At 35.4% G+C, this 18,062-nt stretch overlaps 1 protein-coding gene across 1 annotated transcript; it reads left to right on the forward strand.

Annotated features, from left to right (window-relative positions):
- The first annotated feature begins 3,103 nt into the window (after positions 1–3,103).
- On the forward strand, positions 3,104–17,623 carry FAM35A (family with sequence similarity 35, member A). Its single transcript, XM_010180659.1, has 8 exons — positions 3,104–4,502; positions 5,749–5,856; positions 6,726–6,920; positions 9,092–9,226; positions 12,012–12,218; positions 13,088–13,322; positions 16,733–16,848; positions 17,451–17,623. The coding sequence occupies exons 1-8, from the start codon at positions 3,104–3,106 to the stop codon at positions 17,621–17,623; spliced, it is 2,568 nt and encodes an 855-aa protein (XP_010178961.1).
- Positions 17,624–18,062: the final 439 nt, after the last annotated feature.

Here is an 18,062-nt window from a genome sequence, read left to right on the forward strand (position 1 = left end):
TAGGTACTTGTCTAGAAAAAAAGTATTTTTCAAAGTACTCCTTGATATTAGTCACAGATCTTAATGTGTATTTATCAATGTAGAAGTGAAAAGAGGAATTATTCTGGAAGAAAACATGGAAAATTTTCAATACTGTTTGGCAGTGTCATGCCTGTTGTAACTTGAGTCCAAAATACTGCAGTTGCAAGAGGAATTAGCTTTTTAGAGTATACTGTGAGGCTGTGCCTAGATCTTCCAGGTCCACAACATGAAATCCTTAAGTAAGAAAAGGTAGAAGGGGCACAGTAGTTGTCTTTTTATTTATAATACCTAAATACATGTCCAAGTGGGTAGTTTACCCTCGTAGAAGATGAGGGGTAGTGGGATGTGGTCTGTGGAATTCTGATCTTAAAGTGGCTTACACTGAGACTCTGGAATGCAGCCTTCCTTGTTCCTAACCTCATCTTCATAAACCTTTTAGTTGTTTGTTCATTTCTTTTTAATAGTCTGTTCTGCCATTAAACTTCTTCTGTTGTGATGTACCCTTACTTCCTTAACTACTTGTTTGCTGTCACCTGAGTCTCAAACGTATACAACATGTGCAAGCAAAACTACTTAAAGCAAGACAAACAACTACTTCATCCATAACAAGTGAAAATCGTTAAACATAATTCTCCCATAATCTTTATCTTCCCATTTCTTCTGTTTTTCCCTTATTTAAATCTAGAACTAAAACTTTTATTTTGCCACAAGGATTTATCTTAACACAAGAAGAACTCATCCAGTTGAGTCTCAAGGATAAAAATAGATTTTTGATGAAGACCAGAAGTATGTCAAGATAACAGCGTTGTCTAATTCAGACTGTGTAAAGTCTTTGTGCATATATATGTGTGTGTATATGTATATATGTGTATATGTATATGTGTGTATATATATGTATATTGAGAAGAAAGCTTGGGGCTATTGGGATGCATTTAGAGTTACATTTTGTTTTCATAGATTGGTAAAACTTTTAATTAAAAAATAATATAGTAGTGTTTGGGAATTAAAAACAAAGCTAATTTCCACGGTTTTAATATGACAAGTAGGCAGAATGACAAACAAAAAAATACCATGCTTGAATATGATGCTTCAGTGCTATTTTTCCTTCAAGTGTTAACTGATTAATTCATTGTTCAACTCTGATTATAGGAAGAACACATTTGAAATGTGATATGGGATATCTTTGGAAGTAGTGAAATACAACTATCTCTAGAATCTTAAACTTGCGTTTATACTGAACTTCAGGTATTGAAAAGGTATGAAAGCCTATGAAACTTTTGTTTGTTACTATTTTGTGGTTTTACGCTATAAAGTGCAAAGACTTGCTTTACTGTAGCATCTGAAGCCCTGCATTATATTTACATGAAGTAGTCTAGGACGCTTGGAAGCTTTTAATTTTAATTAAAATTAAGACTACTTTACACCATGGCAGTTAAACACCAACTTTTCTATGAATAAAGAGTCTCTGAAAGGTCTTGCAACTTCAACTTACAGGCTGGCCTCTAAGCATACTGTTGTGATCTCATCTATTTAGCAACAAAAATGCCCTTCCAGTGTCCTCAGAACTCAAGATCTGAAGTGTTCAATTTACAGTGTATTCATTTACAATGTAGTTGAAGCTCAGTTCTTCCTTATAAGAAAACTCAGAACATCTCTGTTACAAGCTTACTCTGAGAGCATAGGAAGCACATAAGCAAATTTTGTCCTGGACATATTTTAGTTTAGTTTAAGATTAAGTTAAGATTTCTAAATTTAAATGTACAAGTCCAGAAGCTTGGATACTTCAGTCTTTTAAGTATTATTTGTTTTGCAATGAGCATAAAACTGAGCAATGCCAGTTACTGTGTTTTGTAGCTTCTTTCTGTTATGACATGATACATATAATTTTAATGGCTGTATATTGTTTTTCTGGTTATGCCTGCAGTATACCAGAGATCAGTGTTCCAGGATGTTTATAGCTTTTCCATGTCACTATGAGCTTTATAAATGTGCAGAGTTATCGACCCCTAGTGGGCTGTTAAGAAAATAGCTGCTAATAAGCTCTAAAGCAAAAATTTAAATCTTTTTCCAATGCTGTATTTGTTTCAATGTTCTTTCTTCTGTTTGCAGCTGGCTTAGCTCCTGAAATTCATTTCTGGTCATCTTTCCTGCCTCTGCAGAACTGCCTATTACAGCAACTTCTATTAAGAACGCTCCCAAAACATGGAGTGTCTGCATTTTAATGAACACTTGCAGTTGTAGCTGGGTATTTTAAAATTATAGTATGACAGAAGTTTTTTAAAAATGGTCTTTTGTGCTGTGGTAGGTAGACTTATTTTTAATTAGCTAGTAAAGCTAGTGACTGCTTTGGTAGTATGATACTATATAAATGAATTAAAGCAAATTCTTATTAATCTGACCTCTTAGTGCTTATTAAATAAGTATAATTTATCAGAAATATACTGAAACCTTTAATTTCATAAAATCACTTTAATACAGTATTCTCATGCTAAAACAGCATGTAAAATACTGTATTTCTAGCAAACTTTTAAACTAATTTTAAATAGCTCTAGTATTTTTAATTATTTAGTTGAAATTGTAATTTTCTGAGATAGTTGAAATTATAATTTTCTGAGATGAAGTTATTTCCTAACCATGCTGGGAAAGTTTTTCTTACAGGCATTTATTCAACATGAGTTAATATGAAGTACTGAATAGTGAATTCACATTTGACTGTTTAGTTAGCAATAGTAAATGAAGATAATTCTGCTTAATAATTCAACTTAAAAGGCACTTCACTGAAGTTCTGCGTCTGCTATGTATCTCCCAGTAGCAGAATCAGAAATTAAGCCCTGCTGTAAACTTATTTTTCTGTGCAAGATTGGCAGAATAAATAACTATCAATTTTTAATTTATGTTTAATCTTATAGGCTTTAAGTAGTAGTGTTTTTACCAGTTAAATTATGCAATATGCCTTCTAATTTTAGGTATTTAAAATTTTTAAAGAAAAGGCCAAATACAGTCTTTTGCATTTGCTGATATTTGGTGTTGTGGTTATTGCATCAACCACACTGTTTACAGTCAAACTTACACAGCAATCAAAATGTCAAAAAGACCTCAAATTCATATTTTTATGGGAGCACCCAGTATTTCAGCCAGTATTCCGAGCCCGCCGGAGGTGTCAGAGCAAAGTGGTTCAGCACCTGCTGCTGAGAAATGGAGAGAACTCCACTATTTGTGGGATACACGTGGTCTTTCTTCTGAAAAAGTCGAAGGTGCTGACCACTTCGTGTTTCAGGCAGATAGCTCTGTAGTCACAGCAGCTCCTGCAAATGATGGCAGCTCTCAGCAGTCTGAAGAATTTTTGACATCTCTTGTACCTCTGGCAGTAGATTGTACCAGCACACCTAAAAAGACTGAAAGTTTAACTTGTTCTGATTGTCAAATAGCTAAAGGTAGAAGCACACATGCAAATGTAAATCAGGCTGCAGATGAACACCTTCTGCAAAACTCTGCAGAATCAGCTAGACAAGATAAACAATCCCATCGCTGCTGTTCAAACCACACTGAAGGAAAAGCCAGTCATTTAGAAGCTACCAGCCCTGACACTTGTGATTGGGTTGCCAGTCAATACCTGGATATGATTTTTCCCCAAAATCAAGAATCAAAACCTAAAGGAGAGCCAAGTGATTGTTCTGACTTCACAGTGTCAGCAGATACTGAGTTTTGTAGTATAATGACTGCAAGTCAGATGGCTGTTTTTGCACATGATCAGGATGAAATGCAGAAAAGAATCATAAAACCGTTGGAAACAGAAGCAGGCCAAAAACCTGAAGAAAGGCAGTGTGATCACTTCCAATTTGATTCTGGTGTTGGGACACATCTTAATGTGGCTGAAAATGAATATAAGGAAGAGTATACAAGCTCCCCTGAACTTTTCAGTTCTGAGGGAGATGGGAAAAATGCTTTATTTGAATCTACAAAACAAGGAAGTGCTCAGGAAAGTACAGAGAAGTCTCAAGAACAATTTGTAAATGAAATCCATATTGAACCGCTGAGCTCAGGAATATTATGCTCTCAAGTAGGCAGTTCTTATAAGAGCTCTTCTAAAAGACCCCACATGTCTGAAGATTCCTTTCATGATTGTCACCCAGTGTTTAAAAAGAAATCAAAGAGAACTAAGCTGACTTATTCTCCAGATGATCCTGGGGTGAGAGCAGATCAAGAGAAGATGGCAAAGTTCAAGAAAATTCAAAAGAAGCTGTCACCACTCAAGAATTGCTGCTGCAAAAACCAAAAGTACAATGTTTTGGTCACAATAGTACATCCTTGTCATATCAAAGAAATACAGGTGAAGACTAGACCAAAATCTTCATGTAAAATTCCTGTAGCAACGATTGTAGTTACTGACCAGTCAGCAGTTGAAAGAAAGGTGGTGCTCTGGCGTGGTGCTGCATTTTGGTCACTCACTGTGTTTCCTGGGGATGTTGTACTGCTTACAGGTGAGAAATACTTTATTTGCCTTTTTTAAATGTATGTCTTTAAAATGCCTGTTTAAAGTAGAACAACGTGTAACCAGTAATTTGGAACTATGACTAATGCTTTTTTAAGTATCTTTCTTACATGACTTGTATTACTCAAGATTGAATTCTCAGTCGTCTTGCCAGTGGAACACTGACTGTCCCATGGAAGTTTGCCCATCTCTGATGTACAGTCTTTGTTCTGAGACACAGCAGTGCCTTGACACTACAGCAGTGCCATAGGCAGGCAGGTGTATTCTGCCACCTGTCAGTGTTTCAGAACAGTTGTTCCTGAAAGATATGATTGTTACTACAAACCAGATGTTCTAGTTATTTGATTTATTGACTTTTTTGGTTTTCTCTGCTGTTGGACCAGCAGACAGACCAGAAAATGGTCCTGTTGTGTTCCATAAAAATTACTTTTCCTCCTGTGAAGGAGACTGTAGCTTAGCATGAGCATCTTGAGATAGATCATGTTGTGGATTAGTAACTGCCATAGACTGCAGAAATATAAAATGCCGTTTGTGGTTCACCTTTTTCATAACATGTTGGCTAATAATGAAGATTCCTCCTTGTAAATCCTTCTTACTCTTTAATACCTAACAGGAGCAAAGCCCTCTCTGAGAGAACACATCCCATGTAAGAGGATGCAGTACCATAAAAATGATATTGCACTTAATTTAGGGTTCCAGTCAACCAGAACTTGATAGTGATCTGGCCATGTAGGTTTTGCAACATGCAGAAATTTACACAATGTAAAATTGTTTGAATACTTAGAGTTTGAGATGCCCGTTTGTCTTTAAGAGTTCTTTAAGTGCTTATAGGTAGGTGCAAAGGTAGATATTTTAAGACGACTAAAGATAAGTTGTGTTTTTAAATTTCTGCTTATACATTATCTCAAATACATTAAAACTTTCTGGGTAAGCCTAGTACTTTACTGCTCACTCTGCAATGTTGCACAGTAATAATTTACTCAATACAGTCACCTACCTCACTTATACAGTACCTGCTATGAGGCTATTTCATATTTTATATTAATTGAAGAATTATATGAGACTCTTTGATTAACTTGTTGGAAACTGTGTTGGTAGATGAAAAAAAAAATCACTTTGTTGCCAAGTGATCTCTTTCGAACTCTTTCACACCTGTATGCATGGTGACTCTATAGTCAAGAAAACTTGAATATTGCTGATACATGAGTTAATGAGGTTGCTTTTTTTTCTTGCAGATATTATAATGTCTGAGAATCTCTGGTGTGGAGAAATCACGCTGCAATCTACATTTACCAGTCAGTTACTGAATCTGGGAAACTGCTCAGCTCTCAATCCAGAGGAATGTAAGATTATAGGGAATAAGTTTCCACAAAAATCGCTATAAAATAAAACACAGTAAAATAGCTATTTAAAGTACTCTGTGTTTTTTTTGGCAATGCCTCATACGCAGGATAAAACAGAAATGTGAGCAACTGAGATGTACAAAACACTATAGGAAAGTATGACAGGAACACCTGTGGACAAGATGCGGAGGTGATGACAGCAGATAGGCATGTGGAGTTTATGGTAAAATTGTGTGGTTACCATTCAAAACTGAACTCTGAAAAACTGAATTCTTTAAGCTTAGTTTAAGAAGCAGCAGTTATCCCAGGACTCAACCATAAGATATCTGAGATTTCATGAGGATTACATTTTTTGCAAACATTTTAGAATCTTACAGAGTAAGTAGATCCATTTAAGGAAAGTAATTCATTGCAGGCTGTTAAGCACAAAGTCTTTAAAGATACCTGAGCTAGGGAAGGTTGGAGACTAAGTAAAATACTGAGGAAGTACCATCATGAATTTGCTTTGTTACTACTGTCTTCCCTATGTCTGTTATTGCTGGCTATTTAAGGCAGGTTCTGGAGGTAATTATCAAGAACAACTATTACTACCAGATTATGATAAAATATTACTTTCCTTTTTGGAAGTAATTTAAAATACTGTACTTAACTTTAGAATGTTATCAAGAGGAGGCAGATGAAGTACAGTTTGATTAAATGAAGTACAGTTTAATTTTGGATCAAGTGTTACACATCTCAAGAATTTCTTGCCTTAAAATTATTGTGAAATGTTTTTGGTTTTCAGTGTAGATGTGTACCAACCAATAAATTTTATACTTCTAAGGTTAAAAAAAAAAGGATGTCCCTTTAACTGTGTTTTTTCATATAAGTTTATCCTATAGTGGATGGTAGTGTTCTTCATGGCTTATTGGCGTACATATCTTCAGAATTTCCACACTTCGGAGACATTCCACGAAGACAAGTTCAGAGACTGGATGATGTTCAGTATGTGCCGCTAGACCAGCTCCAGCCAAATACATTGGTTCACGCAGTCTTGAAAATTATCAGCATTGCTGTATTAACAGGTGAGTTCATGCACTAGACTTCAACTTCCAAAACTTCAACAAAAGATAAAACTTTAGTAGTTTTGCATTGCAATTCTGGTTGTTTCCTATTCTGTACACCAGTGTTTGACACAAGAGTCACAACTAGAACTTTTGAAATCGTCTACTCATGAGGGACATAGCAGAGAAATGGAGTTAGAGACAGAAAGGAAATAATGACTGTAGTCAGGTACTGAAAGGAGGTTACTGCACACTGGCGCTGATCAATAGCTTCTGTGGAAGGCAGTGGGCACTGATAATCGGTGTTCCTTGCTCACTGAGGCACTGCTGTGTTGTCACTAAAGAATGAGCACTCACTGCAGACTAAAGGTATTAATGTATTGACTCGTCAGTGAGATGGCTTGAGCATCTCCAGAGCTCCTGATAGTGTGGTACCTGATCTTCAATAAGTTGGAGGATTGAAGGGAGATGCAGGTATGAAGTATCCTGTTGCTTGAGAAAGGTAGCTGGTCTATGAAAATGTCATGTGGGACATTCAAGCTTTACTAATTCAAAGCCTACCTGCCAACTACCTTCCATGTAAGCATCCTGCCATTAAAGGAGAGGTTGACTGAGCTACAAATCATGTGTTTTTCGGAATGAAATAAGTTATTGATCCTTTTAATTACTACTCTAGGATTTGCTTGCCTTTATTAGTCTATAATGAAACTGTTGCTCTTTTCTAATGTTTTATTTGGAACATCTCTTGTTTATTTCTTTCAATTTTTTTCTACTTTGATTTTTTGAAAGCTAAGAACCCCTAGTTTCTTAAATATATGCAATATTTCTCTATAATACCTGTGTGCCTTTTTGTACACGTTTTTTTCATTTTCAGCATTGGAAAATGCACAGTGTGAAGCTACTAAGTCTTACTGCAATACTCCTATTTCTTCTACACAGGCACAAGAGAGAACTACCTCACTAATGGAACTTGGTTTTGGAAATCTGAGTTTTCTGTATATTCTTATTGTAAAGACTCCTGTCTTCCAAAGAATCATGGTCAACAGTTCGTGTACTGATTTTTTGAGTTTATTCTTCCATCACACATTACTTTTCTTCTAGTAGTGAATAAAGTTATTTGAAGATTCCTTTTGCTGCAGCAGTTTCCCATGTTAAAATGGATTATTTGTTTCCACTTCATAATTGGGCCTTACAGCTGCTTCCTAGCATCTTCTCTACCTTCTGGCATGAACAAAACCAAACTATCTCGGGGCATTCTCATGATTTCATGCAGTGTCTTGCCATGTTTTTTTAACACACTTTGGACAGTTAAGGACTATTGTTCCTACATGGAAAAGAAGTCTTTCTTTTCCCTATATAACTGTTCTGATTATGTTTTCTTTACAGTACCACTGTTGTTTCTCAGTGGTTGACTTCAAGCTCTGCGTGTAAATTTGATCATATTGCACTATCTTGTATTAGTGCTTGTATTAGTGAGATTAAAAATTTTTACCCACGCTGTCAATATCACGTTTATTCATTTTAAATGGAGAACTTTGAAGTTAGAAACCTGAATAATTTATTATTGTACATAGATCTCAGAACTGTTAGATACTTAAAGCAAGAGCTCTTTTTCAAAACCTGTTTGTTTATGAAAAATATTAGTTTTAGTGTGGAACTGAAACAGGCTATATCCTGGGTAAGAATTGCTATAGAGATCTTAATTGTTTCACTTTATGTATACTGTTACTAATCTTCTTAATGTGCTTGTACATGACTGTAGTTTTTAATGTGAAAACTTCTAGAGGAATGTTTATTGCAGCATATTCCACAGAAGTTACAGGATCTTTGACTTCCAGTTATGACAGTCTGTTGCTGAGAGATTCAGTGCAATTTCTTTGCACTTATACCAGTCAGAGTGAGTGGGAGCTGAAAGATGCTCAGGTACCTGCTGTTTCAAAGGGAAGTGTCCAGTTGCCGAGTATTTAGGTAAATGAATATATGTTACGCATTCCTTCAAACTATACTTGTGTTGCTGAAGAAATCTGATTGCTTGCATTCTGTCCTAAAGAAATTGTGGGTATAGGCTGATTTGCTTACAGTTTTACTGTAAAATATGCTAGTACTATGATTTCATCTTCATATTGATGCATGTGGTTTGTGTGTTTATATGCTTGTCACTGTAGAAGACACATAATTTCAAACTTTTTCAGAATCTGTGTATAGCTACAAAGGTGGCAGCCAAAGAAAAATCATTTTAACAGTAGAACAGAAGAGAGATCAACACTATAGGATGGTGCTGTGGGGAGCAGGGGCTGCCTGGTGCCCTCAACTTCAAAGGAAAAAAGGTAAGGTCCATGTACCTATAAAAGGATTTTTGTGATGCTATGAATATGCTTAAGATGCTCAGCTGGTAACATTTTTTTTCCATTCAACCTTTAAATAGTCCCCTTGGAAAGGCAACACATTTGTTACCAATTTTAACATGTCTCTTCTGTTTAGAAGCAGTGCCATCAGCAACAGAATATGAACGCACTTAGTTTAGAAGACTGAGAAAGCATGAGTATTTAGAAACTTAAATCTAAACACAAGAGGCACTGGTGCCTAGTCATGTAACTGTAGAAAAAACAACTTGAGTGTTAACTGTATTATCTGTTTTGCTGAGTCTTCCTTATTGTTACCTGGTTTAGAATGACTTGCTGGGTTTTCTTCCATATTCTGATTTTCATTCTGTGCTTTCTACCTTACTGCACCATCAGGCTCTTATGGTCTTGCTATCAAGTATAGCGGTAACTGACTAAAAGCATCTCTTGCAAGAATTACATAGCCTGTGTTTTAGCAGTAACTACACCTGAATTTTGTTTTATTCCTGGCCTTGTTCTTTTAAAATAAGTGAAACTAGATTTTTGTTACAAGTTTGTATTACTGATCAGTGTATATACACTTAGGAAGTAAATGCCATAGTAGTTGGAGTACTGAATGTCTGCCTAGAAAGCTGGTTTTAATATAGTGCAAAATAAAACTCAAAGATTAAACAACCTCATAGTGAATCTTTACCTATTAAATGTAGACACTTGAATTCTGCCAGTTCCACTTCAATTTAAAAGTAATCTTTACTCCTAGAAATCATCTAACTGCAAGACTTACCTCTTAAACTGCTTGAAGATGGTCCAAATTAACATTAACCAATTAACTTCACTGCATAATGTCTACATGGCTCTTATTTTTATGCATTCTTCAGTATGAGCAGTTATGTACTGTTCATTAGATGCTTAGAAATCCTATAGAATTTAGTATGCTAAATTATCACACTTTTAAAAATACAGAATTTAATTTTTTTGTGTAGGTGCAAAAAGATACCAGAAGTAACTTCTCACACAATATAACTTTTTCTGATATGTAAAGCAGAAAATTATAAGACACAGATCTCTGAGGTATTAAGTGTCTATATGTGATGGAAAGCTTGTCTTATTTTCCAGGTAGTGCTCTGTGCATCTAGAGGTTGGTATTTTAATGATTAAAAGATTATCTGAAATTCAAGATAAGAGGGATTTCTCAACTGTTCAAATACTTAATCACAGACAAACCATGAACATTTGATCCCAGTAAGATAGCCAAAAAGATAAATTCACGTGATACTAAAACATACACGACACCAGAGCTAAAAGAGTGAGTGGGTTACAGGAGAAGCATGATGTCCATCCTTGCAAGGAGTCATAGATCAGCTGTGGTGTGTGTTTACTGGTTGTACTAGCAGATGAGAAACCTCATAGTCTTGTAGAGGAAAGTATGGAGACTTGGAATTTTTAAACTGTCTACATACTTAAAATAAAGTGCATAAGACCAAAACAGTTCTAGAGTAGGTAAAAATTGTTGCCAGTAAAACTTAAATTTCCTTTGCATCTCTTGCTAAAAATCAGTCCAAGCTTCCAGTATACAGTCATCAGACATTCAGTCATGCTTTGTGGTCATCTGGTTTAGATTACCAAAAAAGTCAGTTCTGTTTCATTAAACACATTCCTGTAAACTTGATTACTAGAGCTTACTCCTGTTTTGTGATCAGTTTTCTGAACAACAGGGGAATGTTGAAAATCTGAATAATAGGTTAAATTCAGGTATCGGCTAAATCTTGTGCCTTACTTAGACTACATCCTCTACTTTCATATATCCCCTCTTGCCAAGTGCCTGTTTGTTTCTTTCTGTTAAGATTTTCTCTTAGTGTTACTCTAGTGTTGCTGTCTGAATCTTGCTTTGGACTGGAGCATACCCAGTTCTGGGGAGCTGCAAGATCTCTATTCATATTTGAGGTGCATAAAACTAGACTGACACTCAAAGGAGAATTTCTTTTAGTATTGTACTGTAAAACTGATAGCAGATTTTTCAGGAGCATGCAATTTTAGCAAGTTACCACCAAAAATTAGACAAATGCAAAATACGAAAATACTAAAACATGCTGATAAGATGCTTATACAGACACTTGCATACATTTTTTAAAAAATCTGGGTTTCTTTCTAACCTTATTTCCAGAAATTATTTTAGCTGCAGTTGCCAGGTTGAGCAAACACAGGAAAATAAGCAGCCTAAATGGTTATCAGACTTTATTAGTAGTGACTACCAGATTCTTACAACAAAGTGGAGGGCAACACAAAATATGTTACCCTCCTGTAATCTCCATTGTTGAAGTATTTTTCTTCATTAGAGTGTCCATTGGAAGATGAAAAAATTAATATTTTAAAATCAGCATTACAGAGATCGAAGACTAAGAAAACAGGGACATACTGAAGATGGAAGCTGTTTAATAATATATTTTCTTTTAGATGTTGCCAACTTTTGCTTATAACAGCTGACAAGAAATTTCAAAACTGGTTTGGTTTTCAAAAAGTTGAGTTGTCGTGAAAGCTGAATTGAGTACAAGAGAAATGACAGCATCATTCCCTTATGGGAGAACTCATGCAAAGTCTGTAGGGAAAAAACCCTACATGTCGTCAGGCTTCAAATAAAGTTACCAGAGCTAACCATGTGAGCACGATTGTTGATTTATTTCTCTGTCTTCTAAGTGACCTTGGCTTTCTATAAATTAGCCAAGATACAGAAAGTATATTCTTCTGTTTGGTGGGTTTTTTTGTTCTGTAGATCACATATGGGACTTTAAATACCTTCTGGTCCAACATAGTTCTGTCTCGGGTGACTTTGAACTGCACACAACTCCATGGTCATCCTATGAGTGCTTGTTTGATGATGACAAAAGGGCAGTTGAATTTCAAGAAAAGTTTCAGAAAAGCAAAACACCCCTCATACAGATGACAAAGCTTTCAGCACATTTGGAGGACAAATGCTCAGGTAAATTTGTTATCCATAGATCTGTATGTCTGTTGTGCAGTGCATAACTAGGCAGCATAGGTGCTGTGTGGATCAAGTAAAATGCTTTTTAAGTTAGCATGGTTCTGGGAGTCTGAATTTATTCTGGAGGCTGCTGCTCAGTACCCAGCCAAACTGAATGCAGCCTTCATTCAGTAAGCCCAGAGGTGGAAGTTTGATATGTGGTACCATGTAAGGACAGCTTTGAGACAGGGATATTTATGCTGCCTTTTGTTGTCCACACCAACCAGTCTAGTAATAGTGTGATTAATCACTGAAGTTTCAACAGTATTTCTCCAAAACTGGAGTTCTCTAAAGCAAAAGTAAAATCGCTACTGCTGTTGAAAACTTCTTACAGAAGAGTGAAGACTAAATCTTACACAGTCACTCCCTCCAGATCAACTGTAGCAATCTTCTAGGTCTGTGTTAAACAGTGAGGTGGCTAAATGAAGTTAGCATTGCAGTGTTTAACTCCAGTTTATGTATAAATAGTGCAAAGCTAAGTTGTTAAAGCTGTGCTTTTCAGTGCCTTTGAGCTAGCATGGGAGAAAAACAATTGAAAATTATTTGCACAATTCTAATGTCTTGATCTTATTCTGACTTTTCTATATTGGCACCTACCACAATAGTACCTAAAAATGTAGTACTCTCATACATTTTAAAATAATATTTAACCACAGTGATTTTTCACTTCACAAATATCTAAGATTATGAGCATGTGCTACTAAAGAAAAAAAATAATCAAAGTTTTATTGATAATTATTTTGGTTTTGAGTTGGCTGTAACCCTTGCTCAGTTTCAGTTATAAGTAAAACTCAAGGCAGATCTGATTGAAACTGTTGTTTTTGTAGGACGGGTTCAAGTGAAAGCCCATATCTTAGAACTGAAGTTCATAATTGCAACTGATCAATACAAGGAACTCATCTTCCACGCTGACACTTCACTGGAGCGTGTTTTGGATTCTCTGCCCATGATTACGTATTCAGGTTGTGCTAAGTGTGGTTTGGAACTACAGGCAGATGAGAACATGATCTACAAGCAATGTGTTAGATGTTTGCCATACAACAAAGTAAAAACATTCTACAGGTAAACAGAACTAAAATATTGTGTACTTTTAGGGTAGCATACTGCAATTTTCTCCATTTAAAATTCCCCCGTATATAAAATTCTGTATAAGGTGCGGTTAGTAATTACTATTTTTGTAATGAATTTTCAAGGAGCTTTCTTGAGTTGCTGTATTGTATTGCTGTTATTTATAGGTGCTATTCTTTGTTTAAATCTTTTAAATATTTTTGACTTCTATGTCATACAGTAATGAGGTTTACCTAGTACTGTGTCAGTAGCTAAGATCGAGTAGAAGCTTGAGGACCAAAGGAAAACACCTTGAATGTCTTGTTTTGCTTAAGTTTGAAATCATGTGAATGCACAACCATAATTTTAAACTATTAATCCATTTTAGCCATGCAGGAATAATATTGAAAACACTTGTTAATAAACATTCTTGTAGAGAGCAGAGATACTAAGTTCTCAGTAGATGGCACTGTGAAGCAAGATTTATGTGCACACTTACTTGGAGAAAAAGAAACTAAATGGATCTTACTGATGTAGGAACAACATTTTTAACTAATTGTTCAGTTACTGAATTTATCTTGGGCTCTCGAAATGTAAGTATCATAGTGACTTGAAAGACATGTAGGTAGAAAAGGTTAACTGATACAATGATAGATATAACAGAATTCTAGAATATGTAGATTTTAGACCAAAAAACCTTTCTAAAATTATTCCTAAACTATTTCATAGTGAGTTTAATGAATCATTCCATGTACTTACTATTTGATTTAAACACTAGAATCCCATTTGTCTAATAAGGTAGTGACTTGGTCTTTTTCCTCTATGCAATATAGTCTTGCATCTTTAAGTTTATATGCTATATATTTTCCTATGAGGGAGAATTAAGAGCAAAGAACTGAAAAGGTTCCCCCTCTTTCATAAGATCACAACCTCTCATGTGGTCCTGAAGGACTTTGATTTACTTTCTCACACAAAAGGTGATAGAAAAAGATTTCCAATGTTTGTATTCTCAGTGTGTGAACACATCTTGATGTAGAACTTAAATGTATTTCAGAGCTCACCTCATAGATTTTAGATATCACAGATGGGTCCTTCTTTCTTTTACCTGTTTTTACCTAAACTTTCAGTTTCCTAGCATCTTTTGCCTGGAATTTAGTATGACAGTAGTATTCCCTTTAGATAATTTATTTTTCAGTCTATACCAGTAAGTGTTTGTCATTTGAAAACACTAACTTCTTTTTTAAATGAACATTTTAACTGCTGCAGTAATGAGATGGGAGATTCCTAGGTACTTAGACTCAACAGGGATCGAATTTAACCTCTGTACTAGTGGAAAAGTCCATTTCACTGGCATGCTTCACTGGCTTTGTATACAGGTACTAAAGACTTATTAGCAGCCTCTAAAGAATATTTTAGTAGAACTATGTGTGCCTTTAGTGAAATTTAGGTATGTCCTTAAATATGTTTCTAACTGTTTTACAGTTATTGAAATTCACTCTATTAAAAGCAGTGATATTTAAGGAATAAAGCTTATAATAAAGTTGCTTTTTCTGTGACACTAGTAAAAATAAATTTATTCAGAGGTAAAATAAAGTGCATTTAAGTGTACTGTTGTTAAGCTTTCTCTCATGAAGAGAGCCAGCAGTCTTTGACTACAAACAGTCTGGGCCTTGATTTCTGTCTAAACCAACAGATTTGAAATAATCCCACAGATAACCAGACATGGAGTTCTCTTATCTCTTCTGATCACTTCACTTAAGATTATGAAATTTAGCAGTAGCTTTTAGATTAACAGATGGCGAGTCAAATGGTTTGCATGCTGGGAAAGCGGCCTATTTGCAGTCATTTGTCATCATGTCTCCCAGGTATTCAGTTTAGTGCTGTAGGTGTATTTTGCATCATGCTGACTAAATTAACCTATTAATAACACTCAAATTGCCAGTGTACTGAAGTACTGACTGCCTGTCCTATTTGACAGTACAGCTCTGCTAGTGTCTTGGGGTGACTGCCCTTCTTTCACTTCTGCCACCTCTGCAGTGAGCACACTTTATATTGATGGGAGCATCTCCCATTGAAATTATCTGCACTGAAGATGACTGTCTTTAACATATACTGTAACATATACTGTTTTGGTACTGTTCAAATGTTGCTATGCACAAGATTCACATTATTATTATATGTCCTGATGTTTCCTATTTTACTTCTGTGGGATGGTCAGGATATGAGCATTGCATTCTGCCTTAATCAGAGCAGTGCAGATTTTCTAAGAGCTGTGAGGATTGTGATGGTGCAGTTGTTGCAGGTCAATTTGTAGTCTCAGGGCAGTCAAAGAACATGTATTGAGTAGAAGCTGCATCAGCTCTATAAAAATCAGGCTTAGTAAAATCACTCAGAAGCTTGAGAGCAAGCAGAAACTACATGTTGAACGTCACTATAGAGGACTGATAAGGTATCATCATCTCACAGAAGCACAGCAAGAACCAATAGCGAGGACTTATTTGTGGGGAACAATAAAAAATGTATGGCATCAAACAGGTTGGAAAGAAGACAGACAAAGGACTTATTTGTGGGGAACAATAAAAATGTGTGGCATCAAACAGGTTGGAAAGAAGACAGACACTTCAAATATAGGGAATACTTGTACTAAAAAAAGATTGCTCTTTACTTTACTTGATCAGTTGTCATCCAATATAACTTTGAATATTTTGAAACACAGTTTGGAAAGACCAGTGCTCATAGGACAGCAGTCCCTAACCAGGTTAATTTCAGACCTAACAGGAATACTGTTGACCATATCCAATGTAGAAAATGGCTTCTGGAAAGAGGAGGGATTTTACTTGTTTAGCAATACGTAAAACCATTTGGTATTTGTCATAGTAGAGGAAAGAATATCTTGGTATTATGTAGAGGCTGTGAGGTGCTGTATTGAGACAGGCAATATTAGGTGATGTTGATACAGATGGTATCATTCTAAGTGATACCCCTAAGCTTGTCTCCCTACTTTGCATTTCACATGTTTACATATACATTGTATTTTGTAGGTACATGTACTTACATATTAACATTCATACTTTAAATATATAAAGTTCGAAGTAATAAATGATATAACACTAATTTCATAACAGTGCAGCTCTCATTGTCTTCTAGGTAAAGACCACTGCTGAAGCATTGGTTTTTCGCAGTTGTCTGAAACTAAGGCTTATTTGATAGCTCTAGAAGTTTCTGACTTTAAGTAGTAAACTCAGTGTATATATCAAATGTATTCCAACTCTACAGATTTGACAGACCTGAGTGCACACAGATTTTCTAGTTCTTGGTGTTATGTTGGAGGGTAATACCATACAGTATTAGTTTCATTCAGAAATTTTGCTTAAATAAAAAAAACATAGCTAACTTTCAAGAATCTTTTTTGTTTTCTGATCTAGACCTGCTTTGATGACAGTAGAAGATGAAGGATATGAAATTTGTGTTCATGTGGTGTCTGAGTTGATGGAAAAAATCTTCCTTAATATTCCTGCAGACTGGCTGAACAGATTAATAGGTACTGTCTCATTAATTACTTATGACAGAAACAGGCAGCAAAGTTCACAATGGAAGTAAATTTCTTCAATTATTGGCAATTCAGAATTGGGATGAGATTGTTCTGGAAATAGTGTGAGACTTACAAAAAAACCGCCCACAGCCTCAAGAGGAACACTTCAGTTGCTGTCTGACGAACTCAGAAGTTCACAGTTGAGGTAGCAACAAGAGGTGGGATGGCACGAACATTCATTATATGCTCTATAATTCAGTGTAACTAAATGGATTCCTTATATGCAAAATAGAATCTCTTAGTTTTTAGAAATAGCTGACATGCTTTCATGATGTAAATAACTGAACAGTGTTTCAGACAGGCTTCCCTTGATACATCCTGTTTGACTTCTTGGTGTTGTACATAATTTACAGGTGTTAAAAGTTTTAATGAGAAACAGTTTTAGCATGTTTTTTTTTAAAAAAAAAAACAACAAAATACTAAAACTAAAACCTTATCTTCTATTCAGATGTTGAGCTGAACTTCCAGTAATCCAGTGTGGCTTTCATGGAACTTGTGTTATGTGCTGTTATGAAAATAAAGAGTCAATTGGATTGTTCTGTCTCTTGCAGTGCCCTCTTCAGATATCACCTACAGCACAGTAGTAGCAGAGCTGTGTCATTTGCTGCTTGCAGATACGGAAGCATCCTATTTGTTGGAAATTAGGAGCCATTTTGTGCTAGATGAAAACAGCTACCCCTTGCAAAAGGATTTCCATCTGCTGAATTTTCATCTTGATCTTTGAAGCATTGACCTCTGCAATCAATAACTGAGTAACAGAAACCATAAGAACCCAAGGCAAACAGAAGAAAGAATTAATCAGCTCAAGGAAGCAAATATTTTTAAAAATACAAGAAAGGCTTTTTAATTTACACCAAAAAAAAGACTGATATAGAATATCTGCTAATAGTATATACTGCTTCTGTAATACTGATAAATTGTCATAAAGTATATTTTATACATATTTATATCTTAATAAACTCTTACTAGGTATCTGTTTTCCTTTTTTTCCTCCAGAAAATGTCACTAATACTGAGAGACTTAACCTTTTCCCAGATGTGACAGATTAGAGGAAGACAGCCGCAATTCAGTGATAATATTTTAGTTATAAGACTTGTTTGTCGTACCCTATACATAATCTGTAACTTGGTTCTGTCTTCACTTACTGTGCTGTTGTTGCTGTT

This window comes from Mesitornis unicolor, unplaced genomic scaffold (assembly GCF_000695765.1).
Source record: "Mesitornis unicolor isolate BGI_N332 unplaced genomic scaffold, ASM69576v1 scaffold11690, whole genome shotgun sequence".
Classification (NCBI taxonomy): Eukaryota; Metazoa; Chordata; class Aves; order Mesitornithiformes; family Mesitornithidae; genus Mesitornis; species Mesitornis unicolor.

Bases quoted from the DNA above. Each gene is read 5' to 3' on its own strand.
- FAM35A (XM_010180659.1), top strand. From the start codon at position 3,104: ATGTCAAAAAGACCTCAAATTCATATTTTTATGGGAGCACCCAGTATT. The intron at 4,503-5,748 runs GTGAGAAATACT...TTTTTCTTGCAG, and splicing joins GGATGTTGTACTGCTTACAG to ATATTATAATGTCTGAGAAT. The intron at 16,849-17,450 runs GTACTGTCTCAT...TGTCTCTTGCAG, and splicing joins CTGGCTGAACAGATTAATAG to TGCCCTCTTCAGATATCACC.